Source organism: Topomyia yanbarensis, chromosome 3 (genome assembly GCF_030247195.1).
Source record: "Topomyia yanbarensis strain Yona2022 chromosome 3, ASM3024719v1, whole genome shotgun sequence".
NCBI classification, from domain to species: Eukaryota; Metazoa; Arthropoda; class Insecta; order Diptera; family Culicidae; genus Topomyia; species Topomyia yanbarensis.
The window spans coordinates 176728151-176750311 of record NC_080672.1 but is presented as its reverse complement, the minus strand read 5'-3'; the positions used below and the strand labels follow the sequence as shown (position 1 = coordinate 176750311).

Genomic DNA, 22161 nt, shown 5'->3' with positions numbered 1-22161 from the left:
TATTTACCAAGTGGAAGTGTACCGGCGGCTTTGGAAAGCCAAGCCATGTCCGAGCATATCGTACGAGGAAGACGACTGCTTGCGGGTGAGATTGTTCTAATTAGCAATTCTATATTTCTCACTGTACCAGATATCATCATCAGGATTAGAAGTGAACCTAAAATGGGCTATTCTTGCGGTTTTGTATGTTTGAGAAAATCTTGGAAATCGTAGCTATTATATGAATAACGCTTGCGGTTAATTTCAGACGCGCAAATTTTAAAGTACACAACTTATACCAGGAGATAGGATAATAATCAACTGCGCGTTCTCGTTCTCTTGCTTTAATCCTCGTAGAAACATATCGATCATCTTTATTTTTATTTACAATGGAACATTGCATGATTACGACATCAAAGGAAAATATGACAGTTAAGTAAGTTTGTCTACAAGGTGGTACATTTGAAAGCGTTCCTCGCACATCTTATCGAGCGCCCTGCGTGTAGGCTAAGCCTGTTTAGGGGGTCTTACACGTAGCGTTGGTAATAGCCGCGTTCTGAAATCCACCAACAACTCATCGGTATTTTGATGACTTTTTGTTGCGGGAGAGTAAAGCGACGCGCTGTGACACCAGTGTGCAACATAAACAAAGCTTGATTATGTTGTGCGAGAGAGAGATCATCACATCAGACAGCTCAACAATCCATCGTACGGTGAGGGCCGATGATTTGGTCAACAAACGGCATCGAGAGGAAAGAGACTTTTAAAGTACACATACCAATACACCAGTTATTTGGCATGCGCTAGTATTGAATTGCTGGTGAATAAGTTTCACTTCTGCGTGTCAGTCGAGTGAGCAGTTTAGAAAATGATTGGACTTGCGCCTGTCGTTTTTTTTTCCTATTTTCGGCCTGGGTAACTTATGCGCATCTTATGTACATTTCTCGACAAACATATGATTACGGCCTAAAAGCCAACTGTCAAAATCCACTTTGAACGGAAATTCCAGACAAACCGTTACTAGTCGAACACAGTTCACAACAGTTTATGAAAGAGAAAACTTTTCTCTTTCGTTTACTACCAACATCTGTGATTGGCGTGTAACGGTTTGTCCGGAATTTCCATTCAAAGTGGATGACAGTTGGCTTTTAGGCCGTAATCATATGTTTGTCGAGATTTTAGTTAATAAATTGTTTATCCTAAACACTAGTTGCGCACTCTGAAAATAAGACAATAAACAAAGAAAAAGTTCACTATCTTGCTTTTCAATTGCAATCAGAATACTCTTCCTTTATGGACTATACTTTAAATGCATTTTTTAGCTTCCTGCAGCTAATTATATAGCTATTTGAGTGTTTTTCGTGTTGGGTCTACTAAAAAGGTCTATATGTACTCGTCTCAATGCTTCAGGCATTAATTGAGATGAAACCAAAACTGTTATTAGCATTTATAATTTAAGTTTGATTCGGTGGTAAGTAGTTTTTTCAAAATTGTTCGCGCTTTTGAAGATTCAAAATTTGAATATCTCATCTTCAGTTCGGTGTTTTCCGCACAGCTGAACGGTCAGTTAATTTTTTCAATTGATAGTTCAGCAACGTGGCTTCAATTTACTGATTTTCAGTAATATATTTTCCGAGTTTCAGCAAAACAAACGTCACTTGTACTGAGATCTTGGTTAGCTCGGCTGCATAAAACTTGGTAAAAGGTGCGGAAAAAGTGGGAGTCGGTAGAACAAAATTAATGGTGTAGCTTCCAATCTGCTTATTTCGTTGATGTTGGAAAATGCCTGTTTTTTTTTTTATTCATTTCGTTTATTTGATAGGCACAAATGCGTTAGCTTGGCGGTGCCAAATGCTTTTGTTTTTACATTTTGGATATCTTAAAACTAGGAGGTTACAATGTTGAAATATTTTTTTTTACAAAGGAAAAGAAAGTTTACAGCTATCTTAAGACTAGAAATAAGATTCAATATACAAAAGAGGGCCAAAAAATTTTTTTATGAAAAAAATTTAAAACAAGGGATTCACTTTGATATACAAGAGGGGGAGTAATAGTATTTTACGAAATATTTTACGGTTATCTTAAAACTAACAATATAGTTTAGTACACAAAAGGGGGAACAAATATTTATGAGAAATTTCACAGAAATCTTAAAACTAGGGATTCAATTCTATTTACAAGATGGAGGACAAGAGTTTCAATAAAGAGTAAAAATTATAGCTATCTTAAAACTAGGAATACAGAATACTAATTTGAATTTTTTAACTAAAACTTATGCTTGGTCAAGATATTCAGAGGGTGGCTTATTTCCGCATCAATGTAGCAGCAGTTGTATCAAGGACAGGGGAGAGACAGGGAAAGAAGAGCAAAACTTGCAACTTTCGCTCGAACCGGGGGGGGGGGGGGGGGATCAGCGAAACAAATTTGCGCCTCAGTCTAGTAAGTCGTCGAGTACCGGATTGGCGGATGGTATTCTTCGGACCCGCGGGGAATCCTTCAAAAGTCATCGGACCTCGAATCGCTCTCGCTTCAGTTTCCTTCTGTGTAGGCGTAGTGGTAAGGGCGATGGCGGTTACATAGTGGCACTCTGGAGCTGATCGGTTCCACAAGGCAGGAGGAAACTCTAAAAACGAGAAATAAAAGAGAGGGGCTAAATTGGGATATTTATCGTTTTTATGAAGGTATAAATAAGGGACATATAGGGGAAATCACGAGTTGCCAGCATATCTCGGACTGGTACATTGGGTGGTCTACCTCGGGCCCGAAGGGATTCCTTTAACTGAGACCTGGCGTCACAATACCCGGCGCACACCCAGACAACGTGTTCGATGTCGTGATAGCCCTCGTCACAAGCGCACAGACTACTCTCCGCAAGCCCAATACGCCGCAAATGCGCATCCATGGTGTAGTGATTGGACATAAGTCGGGACATTACACGAATAAAATCCCGACCCACATCCATCCCCCCGAACCAAGGCTTCGTTGATACCTTTGGGATAATCGAATGTAGCCATCGTCCAAGTTCCCCATTGCTCCACGAGGTTTGCCAACTGTTGAGCGTCCTCTGACGACAAATACTAAAAAATTCATTGAAGCAGATTGGTCTTTCGTATATGTCACCATTTAATGCGCCCACCTTTGCTAATGAGTCGGCCTTTTCATTGCCCGGGATAGAACAATGAGAGGGGACCCAAACAAAGGTAATCTTATAAGATTTTTCAGATAACGTACACAAGGACTCCTGTATCTTCCCCAGAAAATACGGTAATTGCTTTTTAGGCTTCACCGCACGAAGAGCCTCGATAGAGCTGAGGCTGTCCGAAACGATGAAGTAGTGATCTGTGGGCAGAGTGTCGATGATCCCAAGGGTGTACTGAATTGCAGCTAACTCTGCGACGTAAACTGAAGCGGGATCATTGAGCTTGAATGAAGCGGTGATAGTATTGTTGAAGATACCGAAGCCAGTGGACCCATCGAGATTTGATCCGTCAGTGTAAAACATTTTGTCGCAGTCGACTTCTCGGAATTTATTATAAAATATATTGGGGATCACCTGCGGGCGTATATGGTCCGGGATTCCACGAATCTCTTCCTTCATGGATGTGTCGAAGAATACAGTAGAATCAGAAGTATCTAGCAAACGAACACGGTTGGGAGTATATGCAGAAGGATTAATGCTCTGTGCCATGTAGTCGAAGTACAAGGCCATAAATCGGGTTTGAGAATTAAGCTCGACGAGCCTCTCGAAGTTTTCAATTACCAACGGGTTCAGAATGTCGCATCGGATGAGCAATCGATATGAGAGTTCCCAAAATCGATTTTTTAGCGGAAGAACGCCCGCCAGCACTTCGAGACTCATCGTATGGGTCGAGTGCATGCAACCCAAGGCAATGCGCAAGCAACGATACTGGATTCTCTCTAGTTTGATGAAGTGTATGTTCGCAGCGGAGCGGAAACAGAAACACCCGTACTCCATCACCGACAATATCGTTGTTTGGTACAACCTGATCAGGTCTCCTGGGTGAGCACCCCACCATGTTCCAGTTATTGTTCGGAGAAAATTGATCCTTTGTTGGCATTTCTGTTTCAGATACCTAATGTGACATCCCCAGGTACCTTTAGAGTCGAACCAGACCCCGAGATATTTAAATGTGAAAACCTGGTTGATCGTTGCACCCATTATTAAAAGCTGGAGTTGCGCCGGCTCACGTTTCCTAGAAAAAACAACCAACTCAGTTTTCTCCGTGGAGAACTCAATACCCAGCTGAAGAGCCCAAGCAGACAAATTGTCCAAGGTATTTTGTAATGGTCCTTGCAAGTCGGCAGCTTTGGGCCCTGTAACAGAGACCACCCCGTCGTCTGCAAGTTGCCTTAGCGTGCATGAATTGGCAAGACAATCGTCAATGTCATTCACGTAGAAATTGTAGAGCAGGGGACTTAGACATGAGCCCTGGGGAAGACCCATGTAGCTAAATCGCGATGTTGTTAAATCGCCATGCGAAAAGTGCATGTGCTTTTCAGACAACAGGTTTAGCAAAAAGTTATTTAAAATTGGCGAAAGACCATGCTGGTGCAGCTTCTCTGACAGAGTGTTGATAGAAACTGAGTCAAAAGCCCCCTTAATATCCAAGAAGACTGATGCCATCTGCTCTTTGTTAGCATAGGCCATTTGGATTTCTGTAGAAAGCAACGCAAGGCAATCGTTCGTCCCTTTGCCTTTGCGGAAGCCAAATTGTGTATCTGACAGTAAGCCATTTGCTTCAACCCAATTGTCGAGGCGAAACATGATCATTTTCTCGAACAACTTCCGAATACAGGACAGCATTGCAATCGGCCGATACGAGTTGTGGTCGGAGGCTGGTTTTCCTGGTTTTTGGATGGCGATGACCTTCACTTGCCTCCATTCATAAGGGACAATGTTACCCTCAAGAAACTTGTTAAATAAATTCAACAGGCGCCTTTTTGCAGTGTCAGGCAGATTCTTCAGCAAGTTGAATTTGATTCTGTCTAACCCTGGGGCGTTATTGTTGCACGATAAGAGAGCAAGTGAGAACTCCACCATCGAAAACGGTGTTTCGTTCGCGGTATCGTGAGAAGACGCGGCGCGGTACGTTTTCTGTACCGGGACAGAGTCCGGACAGATCTTCTTGGCGAAAGCGAATATCCAACGGTTTGAATATTCCACGTTCTCGTTGGTACTATTATGATTACGCATACGTCGAGCCGTACCCCAAAGAGTGCTCATCGCTGTTTCTCTCGTTAACCCGTCGACGAACCGGCGCCAATAACTGCGTTTTTTGGCTTTCATTAGACTCTTCATTCGCCTTTCTAACGACGCGTACTGTTGATAGCTAGCGGGTAACCCGTCTTCCCGGAAGGCCTTATATGCAGTGGACTTTTCCGCGTACAGCTCTGAGCACTCTTTATCCCACCACAGGGTGGGAGACCGTCTATGGGTATTCGCGCTGGGTACTGGTTTAGTCTGAGCTTGATTCGCACTGTCGAGAATCAAGCCAGCCAAAAACCTGTACTCTTCCTCCGGAGGAAGTTCTTGAGTGGATTCGATTTTAACGGATATCGCGGTCGCGTAACTCTTCCAATCAATGTTCCGTGTGAGGTCATACGATACATTGATTGTTTCCGATGGTCTTGAACCGTTAGCAATTGAAATCACGATAGGCAAATGATCGCTACCGTGGGGATCAGGGATCACCTTCCACATGCAATCTAACTGTAGCGATGTCGAGCAAAGCGATAAATCCAACGCGCTTGCGCGTGCTGGTGGTGTAGGAATCCGCGTCATTTCTCCCGTGTTTAAGATGGTCATGTTGAAATTATCGCAAAGATCTTGGATTAATGTTGATCTATTATCATCATGAAGACAGCCCCATACCGTACCGTGCGAGTTAAAGTCTCCCAGAACTAGCCGCGGTGCCGGTAAGGATTCCGTGATATTACAAAGCGTTCGGTGCCCTACCGAGGCTCTAGGAGGAATGTAGATGGAAGCAATGCAAAGGTCTTTACCTTTGATTAAAACTTGACAAGCGACAATTTCAATGCCTGGTGTCGAAGGGAGGTTAATTCGGTTGAAAGAATAGCACTTTTTGATCCCTAAAAGTACTCCTCCATAGGGGTTTTCTCGATCCAGACGAATTATATTAAAGTCGTGGAAGTTGAGATTTATATCGGAAGTTAACCAAGTTTCACATAATGCGAAAGCATCACATTTTAAACTATTTAGTAAAAATTTAAAGGAATCGATTTTCGGGAGGATACTTCTGCTGTTCCACTGTAGAACAGTGATCGAATCGGTGACCTCGTTCGATGACTTAGCCATCGAAGGATACGATCGCTGCAAGGAGGGGCCATTTAGTAGTCAACTGCTTCAAAAATGTTTGCACTATAGGGAGAAAACGTATCAGAAGGCTTTTAAGAGGATCAGTAACATTGAAAGCTGTGAAAATTAAGTCCACTATGTCAGAAAATTTCATTAGTCCGCTACTGGACTGAGTATCTGTTTGAAAAAAGGGGACACTTGGGGTTTTGGATGTCCCTGGAAGTGGTGGGTACTCCTTGTTAGAATTAATATTTCCAAGTCCTGGAGCAAATTGCTTCGGCTTTTGTGCATCACTTCCGTTGGATTTATTGGTTGTAGATGGCGCACTCTGAGTGGACGACACCTTGGCACCCTTACGAGGCAATGTAGGGGAGGCTGGATTTCTCCTCTTCCTGGATTCCCCTGGGTTAACCAAAGATGTTCCCTCTCGTGGGTCGTCAGATTCTTGCTCAACGTTAGCCAAACCAGCATAGGGATTTTCGGACAGGACAGATGGCGAAGCATTCTTTAGCATTTCTGCATAAGAACGCCTTGAGCGTTCCTTAAGGGAGCGCTTAATTTTATCCCCGCGCTGCTTGTACGCAGGGCATGATTTAAGAGCATGTGAAGGGCCCCCGCAGCAAATACACTTTTCAGTTTCTTTGTCGCAAGAGTCATCCTCATGCTCTCCTTCGCATTTGCCGCATCGTTTCTTATTTCCACAATATGTGGCTGTGTGGCCCAACTGCTTGCAATTGCTGCAGCTCATGACCCGCGGTACAAACAGGCGAACTGGTAGGCGAACCCTGTCAAGGAGGATGTAGTTGGGAAGAGAGGACCCGGCGAATGTCACCCGAAGCGAGCCTGATAGAGAGTAGGTAGTCTTACCTCCCTCGGTGTTTGCGGTATACAATTGTTTGCATTCTAAGATCTTAATCTGTTCAAGAGAGGGGTTCTTAAAGCAGCCAACCCCGTGCTCCAACAGTTCTTCGCATTTCAGGCCCGGTTCGGACACTACCCCATCGATTTCACAGGCCACACAAGGCACGTACGCTTTAAATTCCCGCGTAAAGCGCTCACAGCAAGCAATCGCGTTTGCCTGGCCGAGATCACTCACTAGAACACGTATCTTGTTTGCCCGAACACGTGTTATCTGAGTTACGGCCGGATAATTAGCAGTCAGATCTCGAGAAAGTTTTAATATATTAACCGGTTTCTCTCCGGTCCGAAAATATACCACCCATGGCCCAGAGGAACCTTCTGGGTACTGCTTTATACGGGGAGCAATGCGAGTATTAGGGGGATCAGGGACTTCCATGATTACATCAGATGGTATTTCGCCCTCGGCCATTTAAGCACGAGGGCAGAGCGTTATATAAACGGGAATGTGTCTTATTATTTGATTACAAGGTAGAGTAAAAGTAGGGAAAAGGAAAGAAAGCAAACGAGGAAAAAAAATAAAGCAAAACTTATCTGCAAACAACGTCGATTGTTCCGCACCAGCGAAAACAATGTACTGGATTTACTGTCGGCACCAGCAGAACGGCTGCTAACGAACGAACAAAGGATGACCTTGACTCACTAAAATTTACACACCGAGCACCACTGTGAAATATAACGATCCGTTCCGTTCAAAGGTTGGGAGACGTATGGAAAATGCCTGTATATTTTTATGAAAATATAAGGTAATGAGCAGATTTTCTCCTTGTTTCTATTATCACCCTACCTGTTAGATCAGAAAAGCACCTAAGCCTAAACAAACAGCATATTTACTGTTGGAAAATAATTCAAACAATAATACGTTCAATGTTGCTGATGTATACCAATCACTTAAGGGACCATAGATGTTTTTCTACGTTTTCTGACCAGTCTTAAAAAATCATCGAACACGAGAATGTAAAATATATTGAGGTCTCATGCGTAGTTAAAAACACACTTTAGTGTTTAAATACAATATTTAGCGACATGCAAAAACTGCTTTACTGCCTCTCTTCGGTGCCTTGAAGTTGTATAGGCAAAACAGATAAAAAGCGCAATAGTTGCAATGCTATTTTGAAAATACTTTCGAGAGTCCACAGAGTTCCAGAACAAAGAATAAGCCAGCGGTCACTGCTTGATGAATGTAAAATTCACAAATTTTACATTAAATGCGGTGTTGTTTTTGTCGAAAGGAATTTTTTAACTTTAATTGGAACTAATTGGAATTTGAATTCGAGTTTGTGTAAAATTTGGCAATTCATATTCTAGAACTTATATGGACCTTAATCCAGTCACCAGTATATATTAATATCAGTAAATCTACTAAAAATGCTTCCGAAAAAAACTCTGAGTTTTAGTACTGGATTCATGAAGTTTCAATATTATTTTAGTTGTGATTTTCTACATGCTTTAAAAATTATTATAAAGGTTTTGAATCAGTTATAGCGATTGACCACATTATCTTTGTACAGTATTATTGCGGCCACACATGATCCACTTCGGCACTGATTCGTGTTGGCCAACCGCATCAAAGACATTATTTACCAAACTCTGAATTTCTAACAAACAATTTGGTTTCAAAAACATTTAAATATGGCTTAAAATAATTTTGAATTAATTGTTACAAAAATGTTACACCTAACGAAGGCTAACATTTTTCTCGTTGTTTCACTTCATATAGTTTCGTAGTAGGTAGGGGAAACTGGTCGGTTGCCGTCACTGGTCGGTTGTCGACAATTGATTCGTAGGTTCTGTACTACAACCAAAATATTTGTTGAACAAGTGAAAACCTGCTTAAAAGTTTTTTGATCATTTGCTGAGTGTTATAGAAAGAAGCAAATCGATCGAAAAAGTATGCCCATAGAATATTTACGAAGTGAATTAATTTTATATTGTGGTTCAAAAATTGAATGCCACTGAAACGTTCGCCACAATTGTTTTTATTTATTTTACCCCATTTTTGTGGCAAATGCTTAATTCTCTCTAACCTAATCAATATGGGTATTTTCGGAACAGGCTTTACGAGTAGATACCAGAGATCGATTTTGGATGCAATTCTGAAAACCAAGATGGCAACTTCTGGTGAACCGTTTTTGATAATTTACATGGGAAAAGCCCATGTAAATTATCATGGGCTAACGCTGATGTGCGTATACGAGCAATTCATTAATGGCTCAAAAAATCGTGTTGCTCAAGGCATTCAGCTGAATACAATGCGATCGTCCCGATCTGCCATGCCAAGCTTTGTAGCGGTAATATTTTATGCTGGCGGCCATTTTGTTTTAGTCTTACGATTGATTATATGCAATTATGCGATGTTATTATGTTAGAACAAAACTATTTGTTTTGTGATTTGAATATAATGTGGTTGTCCCGAACCGTCATGCCTAGTTTTCATTGCGACAAGGTATTTTTGCTGATATTTATGCGCGAGCTTTTTTATTCAATTGCGATGTGGCGTACTGTAAGGGGCCGTTCATTTACCACGTGGACAAAAAAACCCTTTTTTCTGACCCCCTCGTGGACAAGTGTGGACGATTCATAAACCCCTATCCCTCCCTACGGTGTCCATGTGGACTTTCAAAAAATGGGTAGTTTCATAAAAATGGGATTTAGAAAATTTTCCCATGTGGAAGACTAATATGAAGCAGACCTTATGAAAATCGTTCAAATCTCAACGACTTATGATATTTTATATTTACATTTCAAAGATTCATCACAAATAACCTTTGAATTCTTGAATTGGTTCGTAATTTCAACCTCTAGCTATGAAATCCAAAATTAATGTGATTAGACCATGTTACAGATGATTGCATCAAGTGATTTAGGGTAGACGAGCCCTTATTCATCTCATTAGTCAGGATATCACACTATTTCATTGATAACTCGACTTAAAGTTAGTGGATTGCGCTTAAATAGGTATCATCATCTTTGCTTCGTTCCTAAGAAGCAGTACAGTTTAAAAAAAAATTCCTGGGAAATGTAAAACACTCGCGTTTGAGCGAAGCGAAAAGTCGAGCACAACGTACCCTTAATCATCCTACCATTTGAGCTAATGCGTTGAATAGAGATAGCAGATACTGCTCTAACTAATGTGTTCAAATGGGTGAGATGAATAGAGGTGCTAAGATGAATTAGGGAGCAGTTACCCTAGATAAAAAATTCTGATTCTTTTTCGTGCGAGTTCTTATGATTTTTTCGATGATAGTCTTCATAGATGTTTTCAATTTTCACACGTGATGCACACGCATATACTATGCTGTTATAAACACTTGGACTATTTAAAAATCTTGAAAAAAATTGAATATAACCGCTCACACCAATGACAATACAAATTTGTTTCATTTTTATATAAAAGACAAAAATATGACGACGTGGACATTACCCATACCCCCACCCCCATCCCAATGGACAAGCATGGACTTTCTCGTGACCTCTACCCTTTCCTAAATTGTCCACGTGGTATATGGATGGCCCTTAAGGCGATTTTTGCGAAATATAATATATGCATGCGGCTGCTGAGTTTTTTCTTTGCAGGCTACAAAGCAGCCATTTTTCATGACAGGCGACTAAGCAGCAATTTTGCTAGTATGAAAAGGCACGTGGTTTACACGCGTTCACAATTCTTTTTTCTTTCGAGTCGCCATATTGTTTTTGGGAAGCCTTTCAGTTTACACGCTTTCACTCTTTCCTTACTTGATTTAACCGCGTGGGGGATTCTAACTGGATTCTTTTTACAATAACCGGCAGGATCGCCAATGTAAGAATTTGATTTTGCCAATGCTCAATCTACTATTAAATATATTCTATATCATTTTCACATCAATTTGAAAACACGCTTGTTTGGAATTATTATTTTTTTTATTTATGATCATTTATCATTATTCCCGAAAATGTGGTGGGGGAGCGGAGTTACCCTTTAGACTCCCCCTCCTTCCCTCTGGTTACGTGCCAGCGTGGACTTCAGTCTGATTTGTCCTAATCTTTAGTTAAAATATAGGTTGCCTGAAACTCACTCAATTGCAATGAAGGCGATCCGCCAGTGCAATAGTAGTACGTAATACTCGCACCAGTTTTTCACATAGGTACATATATTGTGCATCTAATGAAGAATGATGTTCAAAATGCCTTTGATGGTAGTTGAAATGAATAAATTTCCTTTTTTTAATGCAAAAGACTTAGATGTTTTAAATCTAAGATAGCGACTTCCGGTTTAGCGAAATTAGCTATAACCCAATGAGTATGGGATGTACAAATAGCTTTAATAAAGCAGTTGAATTTACTTGAATTTTAGCAATGTGTTTAATTTGAATCAATTAAAACCCCAACTCACATTACATACATCTCTTTCTTCTCTCATTTCCATTCTCACCGCACTCTTCAGGATACACACATAAAAATATTTTACATTTCGCTGGTTTATGATTAGATCTTATATTCGAGGATGTTTTGGATGATCGCCCAGATTTTCCATTCAGGAATTTCGGCTAACCGGAAGTCGCCATCTAGAATTTCAAAATGACGTCAAACATCGATATTTGTCTCCTGCTCGTCAAAAACCATTCTGAAAATATTCATATTGGTTAAGTTGTAGAGAATCTCGCTAAGCCGGAAATCACCATCTTGAATTTCAAAATGGCTTCCAAAATCAATTTTTCATGGACAACCTTGAGCTGAAGATGCTGATTTATTTATTTATTTATTCCTGGCACTCGTTAACACCATTCCGAAAATACCTATATTGATTGGGTTACAGCGAATTTCTCTAAACCGGAAGTTGCCATCTTGGATTTCAAAATAGCGTCAAATATCAATTTCTGGCACCTACTCGTCAAGACCATTCAGAAAATACCCATATTGTTGAGGTGCGGGACATAAGGAGTCCAGACCCGTCTCTTCCATCTTTCCGAAAATCTTCTAAGTCTGTTGCATTCAAAAGGACTAGGCATATTTTTTTTGCAAAAAACGAGATAATTACGAAATCCGCGCAAAAAACTGCCAAAATTCTTCTAAGTTCATTGGATTTAAAAGAACTCAGCATTTTTGTAGGAAAAAGTCTAAGTCTTTTGCATTCAAAAGGACTTATTTTTGCAAAAACCGTATTAATTGCGAAATCCGTGCAAAAAAAAAACATTTAAAAATATTCTAAGTCTTGTGTTGAGAGTTTTTTAGGCGAACTTTCGAATTAACGCGGTTTTTTCACGAGGATTTTCGAATTAACGCGGCTTTTTACGCGGATTTTCCAATTAACGCGGTACGTATCCCCCGCGTAAAAAAACCTGAGTGTAATACATTTTCATTATACATGACATGACAACTATATACAAGAAATCAATATTCGAGTTCTAAAATTTTGTAAAAGAAAAGACCAAATCGATAACTTGAACCAGTAATCAGCGGTTTGAGCTTGGTCGTCTTGATCAGCTGGTAGGAGAAACAGGATAATGTTCGCATAATGTATAGGAAGGATGCCCATATGATCTAAACACCAAAAATGGTTTGGTTAAAATCTTGATGTTTCATGCATCTTAAAGATATTTGTCATCCCAAATTCAAATTCGATTTCTTTGAATTTTTTAGTTCCATCTTCTATGGGAATTTCATGTGACCGGACGATTAACAGTTTATATTTCCGGAACTAGGGTTCGTCGCGGTTGCGGTAATTACCGCAACCGCGTGGTATTTACCGCACCCGCACCGTAAAATCTGCGGTGCGGTGAGACACTTTTTCCCGCAGATGCGGTGCGGGAAAGAGTTTTTACCGCGCGGTTTTACCGCAACCGCACCGCAAAAAATAATTGATGAAGTGATAATTTTGATTATTTTAAATTGATAAACAGGCTGCTATAATGAAAGAAAATCTAGCTGTGTCCGAAATATTTTGACGCTATTATTTTTACGACATATTTTGGACTAGTTATTTTATACTTCTAAGTAAAACATCACAAACTAACCATTTCAAATACATAAAATGCAAGATCCAAATAGAGACAAAATTATTAGATCATTTAAAAACAATAAATTTTTACCCTTAAATACAATTTAAAAGTGCATCACTTCTCCCGATTTCTGTTGGAAATCGTGGAATTATGAATCGTTTTGATATCAATTTTTCAACTGTGAATTTCGACTAATTTAAAGGAATTAGAGATGAACTAATTATGCTGGGACTTAAACACAACCCAAAGAATATAATTATCTTCATCAAACCAAACGAATTTGGAGTAATTGGCAGTAAAGGATACAAATGTCTGAAAGCGTCCAAAATAAGGAGGGGTCCAAATTAGGATGATTATTCTATCATTCGTTCATCAACATCGTATTTCTATCTTCTTTGATTGCTGTGTAAATTCAATGTGAATTTTTCTGCAGTCAATTTTATTGGACTCTTTCTCAAAAAGTATGCTTCATAACTTTTTTTCGCGTACTTCCATTCAATTTTACTATAATTTTCTACCAAATTAAGTCTTAATATTTTTCAGTTAAGACTATTTTGTAGCTTTTTTGAAGCTTTTTTTTACCAAATACCACATAGTTTGACTCCCGTTCACTTCAATTGAAGTTTTTGCCATTTGCTTTTTGGGAAAATATTAGAGGGAAATACATTAAATGCTAGAACTTTCGAACTAACCTTTAGAAAATTACACTTCATATATTTTTAAAGGGAGCAATCTTAGTTTTTGAATGAGAATACATCTGTTTCTTGAAGAATGCGGAAGTTAGAGTTTTGGGATATTTTGTCCGTAAAACATACATACATTTTTTGCAGTTTGTCTAATGTTCAATAATTCTGTACCGGTTGAGACCGGACTCCTGATTAGATGTAATGTATAGAGCAATTATTTTTCGTCAAATATGGCGTCGTTCTTATTAATGAAATACAATATGTTTTTATTTCACTGTATTGGAATATATGCGCTACTATATAGAAGTACTGGTATTTTGACTTTACCAAGCAACTTCATTTCTTATTACATTTTTATTCCACATTTTTCAATTAAATTTTTGTAACAGGAAAACATACCTTATATTTGAGGCATTTGTGATAATCGGCCAAACCATCACCGAGAAACTGATAATAGCAAAAATAACCCGAGAATAGTGAAAAACTGTATTTGAGCGCAATGAAAACTTGAATGCCCTATTTATCATACAACTGCGCGCATCAATTAGCAACCATCCTACCAGATGCGAGCCCAAGAGCACACTGACGCCAAAACTTCGTTGACGGTGGTACACGCATTCTTGAAAGAAGCTTATACAACAGGTAAAAGAAGCGAAAGAGATAGCATGCCTGGGTGCCGACCACATGTTGTGAGAATGGGAATTTATTTCAGCCGACTGCATGCCCCCACCATCATTTCAAGAACGAATGAGAAGCGCGATTGACAGATCTGTATGCGTACCGCGCAGTGCTACCAAAAGTACAGATGTTTCTATAAAGCTGCAGATTATTTGAATTGTATAGGTACAGATTAAAATGATGTCTAAGGAAACTACAGCATGGTACATATTTTTGGAGATAAAATGGTAAAACAATAGTTTTATTTGACATTTCTTATACCTAGTAATATTGAGAAAGTGTATATAGGATATATAAATTTACGGAAACTGTTTTTCTTTGGTGTGTAATACAAATATATTTTGTAATTTGACTACTCCAAACAAATGATTTGCTGGCGAATGAACTTATTATTGAAACCTTAACAATAGAACAAATGATTTTTGCACTAAGAACTCAGTGTTTTTTATTTATTATTGACGGAAAAATAAAGTGAGATTGGAAAGTTTGATGTATAAAACACCCAAATTAACCAAATATTATTCAACTAGCAAAACGTTTACATTAACTTATTGCTGTAAATTTCGGTACAAATTTTCTGAAAAAGTAGTGCGATTTTTTTTATTCCCGGTAAATAATATAAAATGTGGCATCACTGGTAACAGCTTATTTTAGTTTCTCTTTGCCGCTCAACAGCGAGAGGGGAATGGGTGTCGCAGTTCTACAACGTGCAATGTTGCATCCGAAGTTTTGTATCACAACAGAGCAAAACTTTCTCTTTTGCTCACCGAAAAAAATCGCGGCGGCCATGTTTAACTCAACAATTTGGTCATCGATGACCAATTGTTGAGCAATGTTGAATTTCGAAACACGCCTAATGTCATTACTGAGCGATAATGCCACTTTTAAAAATCGTGTAAGGCGAGTAATGACGAAGTTCCCAGTAATGTCATTACTTAGTAATGACACTTTTATTACGCGTGTAAAGAGGCCTATTGAATCACACAAATTTTACGGCTTTCGATTGGTGATGAGTGTTGTTAGTTGTTCATCTGACTTTTGTTAATACAGTGAACACCCATTTTTATCAGCCCAATGATGAGTTTTGGGCTGATAAAACGGGGACATTGACAGAATCGGGACATGTAGTTATTTTCCTTTCTTTTTAATGGGCCGAAGCTCTTCAAATATTCTTCTTTAGTCCCTGGATATAGCCTCATAGCCCTTTCTGATTGTTTTATTTAAGTTTCCCTTGGGTCTGACGGTGAAAGATTTCAAAAAATTAAGAACTTTATTTATGCATATTTCGGATCTCTGAAGCAAGGAATATATAGTCAAGAATATATGCTCAATATATTGATTTCGTGCCATGTGGTTCCTTTGTTTGAGAATCTATAAGGCATGTCGCGCTCGTTGCAGTTTGCTCAAAATACTTGCAATATTTGTGTGGTATTGGTATTTTATTGCATAAATTGTATTTATAATTGACATTTTTCGTTTGTTTATCGTATTCGACGGCGATCAATTCTTGTTGTTCGGGTCCTTTATTACCTTTTTATGGGATGATTCTTCGACAGTGCTGTCTTTGACAATGAGACGCCTTTGTTGTGCAACAGTTTTTCCGATCTTGGGGTGGTCTTTAATTTGTTGTTTTAAGCGCTTGTTGATTTGAATGCGTTGTGAGAGAACGCGTGAACGTCGGCCTGGAATTTGTTTGGACTGAGCGGATTAATTTCTATTAATTTGTTTGGTGTTCATTGGACTGACTATGGAACTTATCAACAGGGCGTTTGATGTACGTGGGGAGTACGCATGGTCTAGTTTGAATGGAGTGATAACTGTAGAATCGTATACGAGGGTTGAATTCGTCAGAAAGATCAGGAACCAATTTGCGGCATGTCTTCACGAAGAACGAATGTTTCATTTTCATGTTCATCATGTTCATGTTTTTGATCAGTTAAATCATGTTCATTATAATAGTTGTTCTCATTGTGTTGAGTGCTTTCATATACTTCTGAGTGGTTCTTACTGATTGCCATGTTAACCATATTTTGTCATAAGCATAATAATGCTGAAGCTCGGTTGTTGTCGCTGAAGGGAACCAAATTTAGTTTCTTGCATCTTCTGCTTTTTTTGATTTTGACATATTGTGGTTTTAAATTAGTAAATTAGTTTCTTTTCATTCTTATAATCTTATTGTAGTTGTTAGTATAAAAACACGCGCTCGTCATCGGTTGTAAGTTCGACATATAAAGTCGGTCGTTTCAGGTACTTAGGTAGTACTGTTATTATACCGCTCAAAATGCACTTCAGTTAACACAACAACGTGCGTGAATAATGATAACATATGAGTTCACATCCTATCAAATTATTTATGGAGAAAAAACTAATACGTAATTATTATTTCATTTCCTATAATAATAGATACCAAAGTTTACACACGATTAATAATGCTTGTCTTGCGAACCCTTCAAGGTATTAGCATATTTTATCGATAGATGTCTTGAGGTAGTAGAGGTAGTAGAGGTAATCGCTTTTAATTATGTCGTATTGTTCTGGAAATGTCGTGTTTCACCGGAATACAGAAGCAAGGAATAATAGAATCGATGACGGTTGATTCAATTAAACATAAGCAACACTCCCGACAATCGGCTGTCTGATGTTTAAGTTGCATTTTTTGCCAACCAAGCGTTTCCGAATAAATTCAATAAACGATGAATCTGCCATAAATTCTCTGCAGCCGGCTGCCCAGATCAATAAACACATGATAACAGTTCTGAGAATGACAGAGATCGTATCACTTATCAAGGTGAATCCAGATTTTGTCTAACTCTATACCCCCACCCTACTAACAAAAACACCTTCCCGTGGCAAACGTGGAGATGCAGAGGTATACACGGTCTCCATAACAACGTTTGTTACACTAACATTCCTTTCCTTCCCCGATGACTGTAAGGACGTAACCGGCGCCGTTATTGGCATTTCAAAGTATAGAACTCTCGAAACGTGCACATTGAGGATGCATAACTACTCCCAGGCCCCATTCGTTGATTCTCTGTGCAATTTCGTTTGTTCTGGTCAATCACGTAGTAGCAACTACGAATTGTACGGTCATCATGCTCATGCTCATGCTCATGCAAGTATTTTTTGCTCCTGTATACTCCGGAGTGACTTCCGTGTACTGGAATAAACCTATTATTTGCATTACGGCTCCCGACCAACCGGTATTGCACGTCTCCGGAATAAGTTTCACAGTTGCACACCAGAATAAATACTTCAAGCAAGCTATTTAAAACGTTTAAATTGACTGACAGTTTTACATATGACAGCTGGAAGAAAACAAACCCGCAAGCAGTGTGAGTGAAATGATTTGCATAGAGCTCTATATACAAATAGATTTTTATAAATCTTTCTTCAACTGGTTGCCAATTTCGTTGAGCTCTTCTGTTATGTTACGCTAGGTTATCCGTCACAAGTTTTCAGCGAAAACTATCAAGCGAACCATTGTAAAGATGGCGCTAGTGCCAAACGTATTTTTATTTGAATTATTAGGACACCAACTGATGCGATTTTTGTTCTAGGTGGCACGTCAGTTCGTCGGTGTTGTAACCGCAACACAATGATAACCATTACCAGCCGTTGCCTCATTTCCATGATTCGAATGCAAGGAGACAAGATATATGTGACGACTACGTTTCAGCAGGTTATTACTTATGTATTGTCGGTTAGTCTCACGAACACTAATGCAGTTTACTGGTCGAAAACAGTCCCATCTGCTTTTGCCGTCTTTGTTTATTATTTTCCACCAGCTATTGATGTATTATTTGTGTCATGTGACGTGTACGTACATGAGCCGTAGAAAAGTCTATGTCGCTGATTTCCAGATTTGGAAGGTTATAAGGTCTAGAAAGTAGCAATAAAAACATTTTGGCCAAGTCCCGCGTTCGGAGTTGGAATTAGCTATCAGCGCTCTCTGTTTGATGGCACGTTGTTCCCAGTTTTCATCCAGCGCCTGGCTTGTCGTTCATTGGATTAGGTAGGTGAAGGAAGGTTGCTTTTTTTGTTTTAGCTCTCGACAAACATATGATTACGGCTTAAAAGCCAACTCTCAAAATTATCTTTGAATGGAAATTTCGGATTATCCGTTACTCACCAATCACTGATGTTGGTAGTAAACAAAAGAGAAAAGTTTTCTCTTTCATTAACTGCTGTGAACTGTGTTCGAACAGTAACGGTTTGTCCGGAATTTCCTTTCAAAGAGAACTTTGACAGTTGGCTTTTAAGCCGTAATCAAACGTTTGTCGAGAACTCTACTATATTGGTTGGACAAGCTATCGCGTAACACGTAGCATGAAAATTAAATTAAAAAATCTCATAAGGCCAATAAAAATAGTTTGAGGAACTCATCACTTGCCAATTATTAATAAAGAAAGCGTTTGTGTGCGAAAATAACCATTTTAACCTTTTCATGCCCAACTTTTTTCAGTGCATGTGGGGTTTCAAAACTATTTTTCCTCGAAAGCGGTGGGTTGAAGAAACACGAAAAGCCTATTTTCATAAAGATAGATGCTTCCATAGCAGTGCTAGAACCTGGTCAATTTTTACCTTCTAATGCTCAATACAATTCTCCTGGAATAATTACAATAGTCCAATTACGTGGAAAACGTAGCCAACGACAGTCTAAATTGACAATTTTTCTCAATTTTCAATAATATTGCACCATAACGAAGATATATGAAAGAAATCATTTTCCGTCGTCAACGTAAACTGTCCCTGGCAGCACTGCTCCATCGGAATCCAATCAGACTAACTGCAATAACTTCAGTGCTAGAGCTGATCCTTGTAACTGTTAATATTTATATTAAAGGCAATAGTCACATTAATGAGCCTTACTTGTTTTTGTGAGCAAACCTCGCCTCAATCAAAAGTTATAGCTGTTTAAAAACGTTGTTGTCCACAAACAACAAGGGCATGAATGGGTTAACTTGAAATAGAACATCGATTACTGAGAGAGGGAATCGGTCGAGGGGTATTACGATGAATTGTAACCTGAACTTATGAACTTGTGCACATTTACAGAGCTTGGAATTAGATTGAGAATTGTAGATGTGGCGGTTTTCCGGTAAAATAAAAATAAATCTACACATTTCGTTTGATTTAAAACTAACATTGGTGTATGCAACACATACAGGCGTAATAATGCATCGTTTAGTCATATGCAAACTTTGAAGTACAATGCAAAATCAAAATACGCGGATCTGTATATAGTACATGCCAAAGAGTCACTTCAATAGCTTTTTGATTAAATTGCGACTTATTATTCTTCCACATTCAAGCCAAAAATTAAATTATTTCGACAATTTTTTTTTATTCCTCGCGCTGACCGCAATCCATTCTTTTGAAGAATTAAATCGAATTCCAATACTACATCCGAATTCCAATACAAAAATATAAAAAAATCATGCTTCAGGCGGAAAATGAAAATGGTAATGATAATTAAAACTCCCACCTACTATTCCACTTTTCCATTAATCTGCATTTTCTCTGTGCTGCTAGCGGTAGGTACTAGAACATAAAAATGCCATAAAATTAATTACAGCATTTTGCCACGTGCTCTTGAACCGAGCTCATGACAACAGCGTTAGGAATCTTTTGCTGTAACAAGGTCCCAACAGAATTGGGGAGGGTGTGCCGATGCAGAAAGAGTGCTAAAGTAGGACTTGAGCACATAGAAATACAACCTGACGACGAGTTTTATCCAACTACGGTATCATTATCCACCATCCATGTTTGCATTTTTCGAGATTCCTATTCACTATTCATATCTACCAGAAAAGAAGCGAAGAAAATATGGTGCTTGGCCTGCCGGCACTCCCAGGGACATAATATGCTAAGTGAAGCAGAATTTCAACACAAGCGATGGCAGGACGAACTTGCAATGAAATGATTAAAAAATCATCATTATAATATGAAAATGAATTTAATTACTCAAATTTTCATTCGGTTTTGTGGTTCTGCACTGTTACACAGGGAACCTAACAACACAAAAGAAATGTTAATAAGTAACGAGAAAAAATTTGAGAGTTGCGAAAGGAGTTCGTTAGCAAGAGGATTTGATTATTGCACGTGGGATTGCATTGGGCTCTCGCAACACATTATTTAGCATTAGTGCTCATGAATTAGCCGATATCATTTGACCATACAGTTAAAGTCCCCACAAATAAAACTATCCTATCCTATCCGATATCATTCCAGCATATCATGGAAGCAAAATGAAGTGGAAAGTCGCTACTACTTCAGAGAAGAGTTGATGGAAACTAGAAAAACTCATAGTAAGAGAACTGCGGAGAAAAAAACAACATTTTTGGCAACGTATGCCCCGGCATTGTATGGCAACACGTCCAATGTTATAAGCAAATTCAAATATGTTAATACGGAATGCTCTGATGATTTTTCGTGGACTCCTTTTAAGCTACCCTGTACCTGGAAAGGTACAGTGTCAAAATGACAGTGTACTTTAACGGATACTTCCGAAAACTGGCAACGCTGAATACAACAATAATTGATCGTAACGTTACCATAGATGTTTCTATGGTTTCTAAACAGAAAAAAGGAAATTGTTATACATGGTGGAACGTTGTTTTCGTTGAAATGTAACTTTGAGGGATTTTGCAGGATTTGCTAATAGGTTTTATATAAAAATTGTTGGCAAGAATATGCCGTTATTGTTATTGTTTTATTATAATTTTGCTACAAGATAGATATTTTATTAATCACGACTCGTCTTTCCAGGAACATCATACCAGCCGCCGATTGGAAAAGCACGAATTATCAAAATTCAATTGTTTGATACATTCAGCATATATTGAAGCAATTTCAGTTTCGAATCCTTTCCGGCAGTATATAAAAAGTTCACCTAGCCTCCTCACCAAAAATTTGTTCATCAGTTACCAGATAAGCAACTATTGTACGTGGTTTACGTTGAGGAGTTCGTGATTTTTGAAAATCATATAGACCAACATGTCCATTCTGCAAGGACGAATGTTTCTTCAATCTTCACGGAACATAAATCAGTCGGAATAAATTCTTGCTGAAGCCAGTCAGAAAGCTTAATCATTTACGGGCTGGACTTACTGGAAAGGTTAATCGACCCGCATGAATTGCGCGGATTTCTTAAAGTTAGGCAATTGATGTCAAAAAGCAACAAGCGGAAGTGTTGCTCGAATCAATAGATCAGAAGTATCGGAATGCCTACATTTTTTCAGGGCGATGTGAGAACGTTTTGTGAAGTTTGCTCTACCAAAGTTCCGTTGCAGTATGATCTCCCCCTCGGTCAAACCATTCGGAATTTGATTCGGAATCGGTTGTTGCATTTGAGTTGGAATCTATACTGACTTCATTCAGCAATAGGCCATTATACTAATAATGAACTTGATTTTTTTCGAGTATAAGATGGTCGGAATTCACTCATACATTTCATGTAATCGATAATATTTGCCCATTAATAAAACTTCAATTATTAATTATTTTCATAGGTATATTGTTCGACATGCATTGGGACATGCATATAGGAGAATATGGAATGGACAAAAAATGATCTCTATGT

The 22161-nt window shown here is 38.8% G+C and overlaps 1 protein-coding gene across 2 annotated transcripts in view; it reads left to right on the top strand.

The window, feature by feature from the left end:
- The first annotated feature begins 297 nt into the window (after positions 1–297).
- Positions 298–22161, top strand: part of LOC131689287 (uncharacterized) — an 80251-nt gene continuing 58387 nt past the window's right edge. For both annotated transcript variants that reach the window (XM_058974268.1, XM_058974266.1), the window contains exon 1: positions 298–415. In XM_058974268.1, the coding sequence (XP_058830251.1) occupies positions 369–415 (47 nt within the window). In that variant the 5' untranslated portion in view covers positions 298–368. The remainder of the gene's footprint in view (positions 416–22161) is intronic.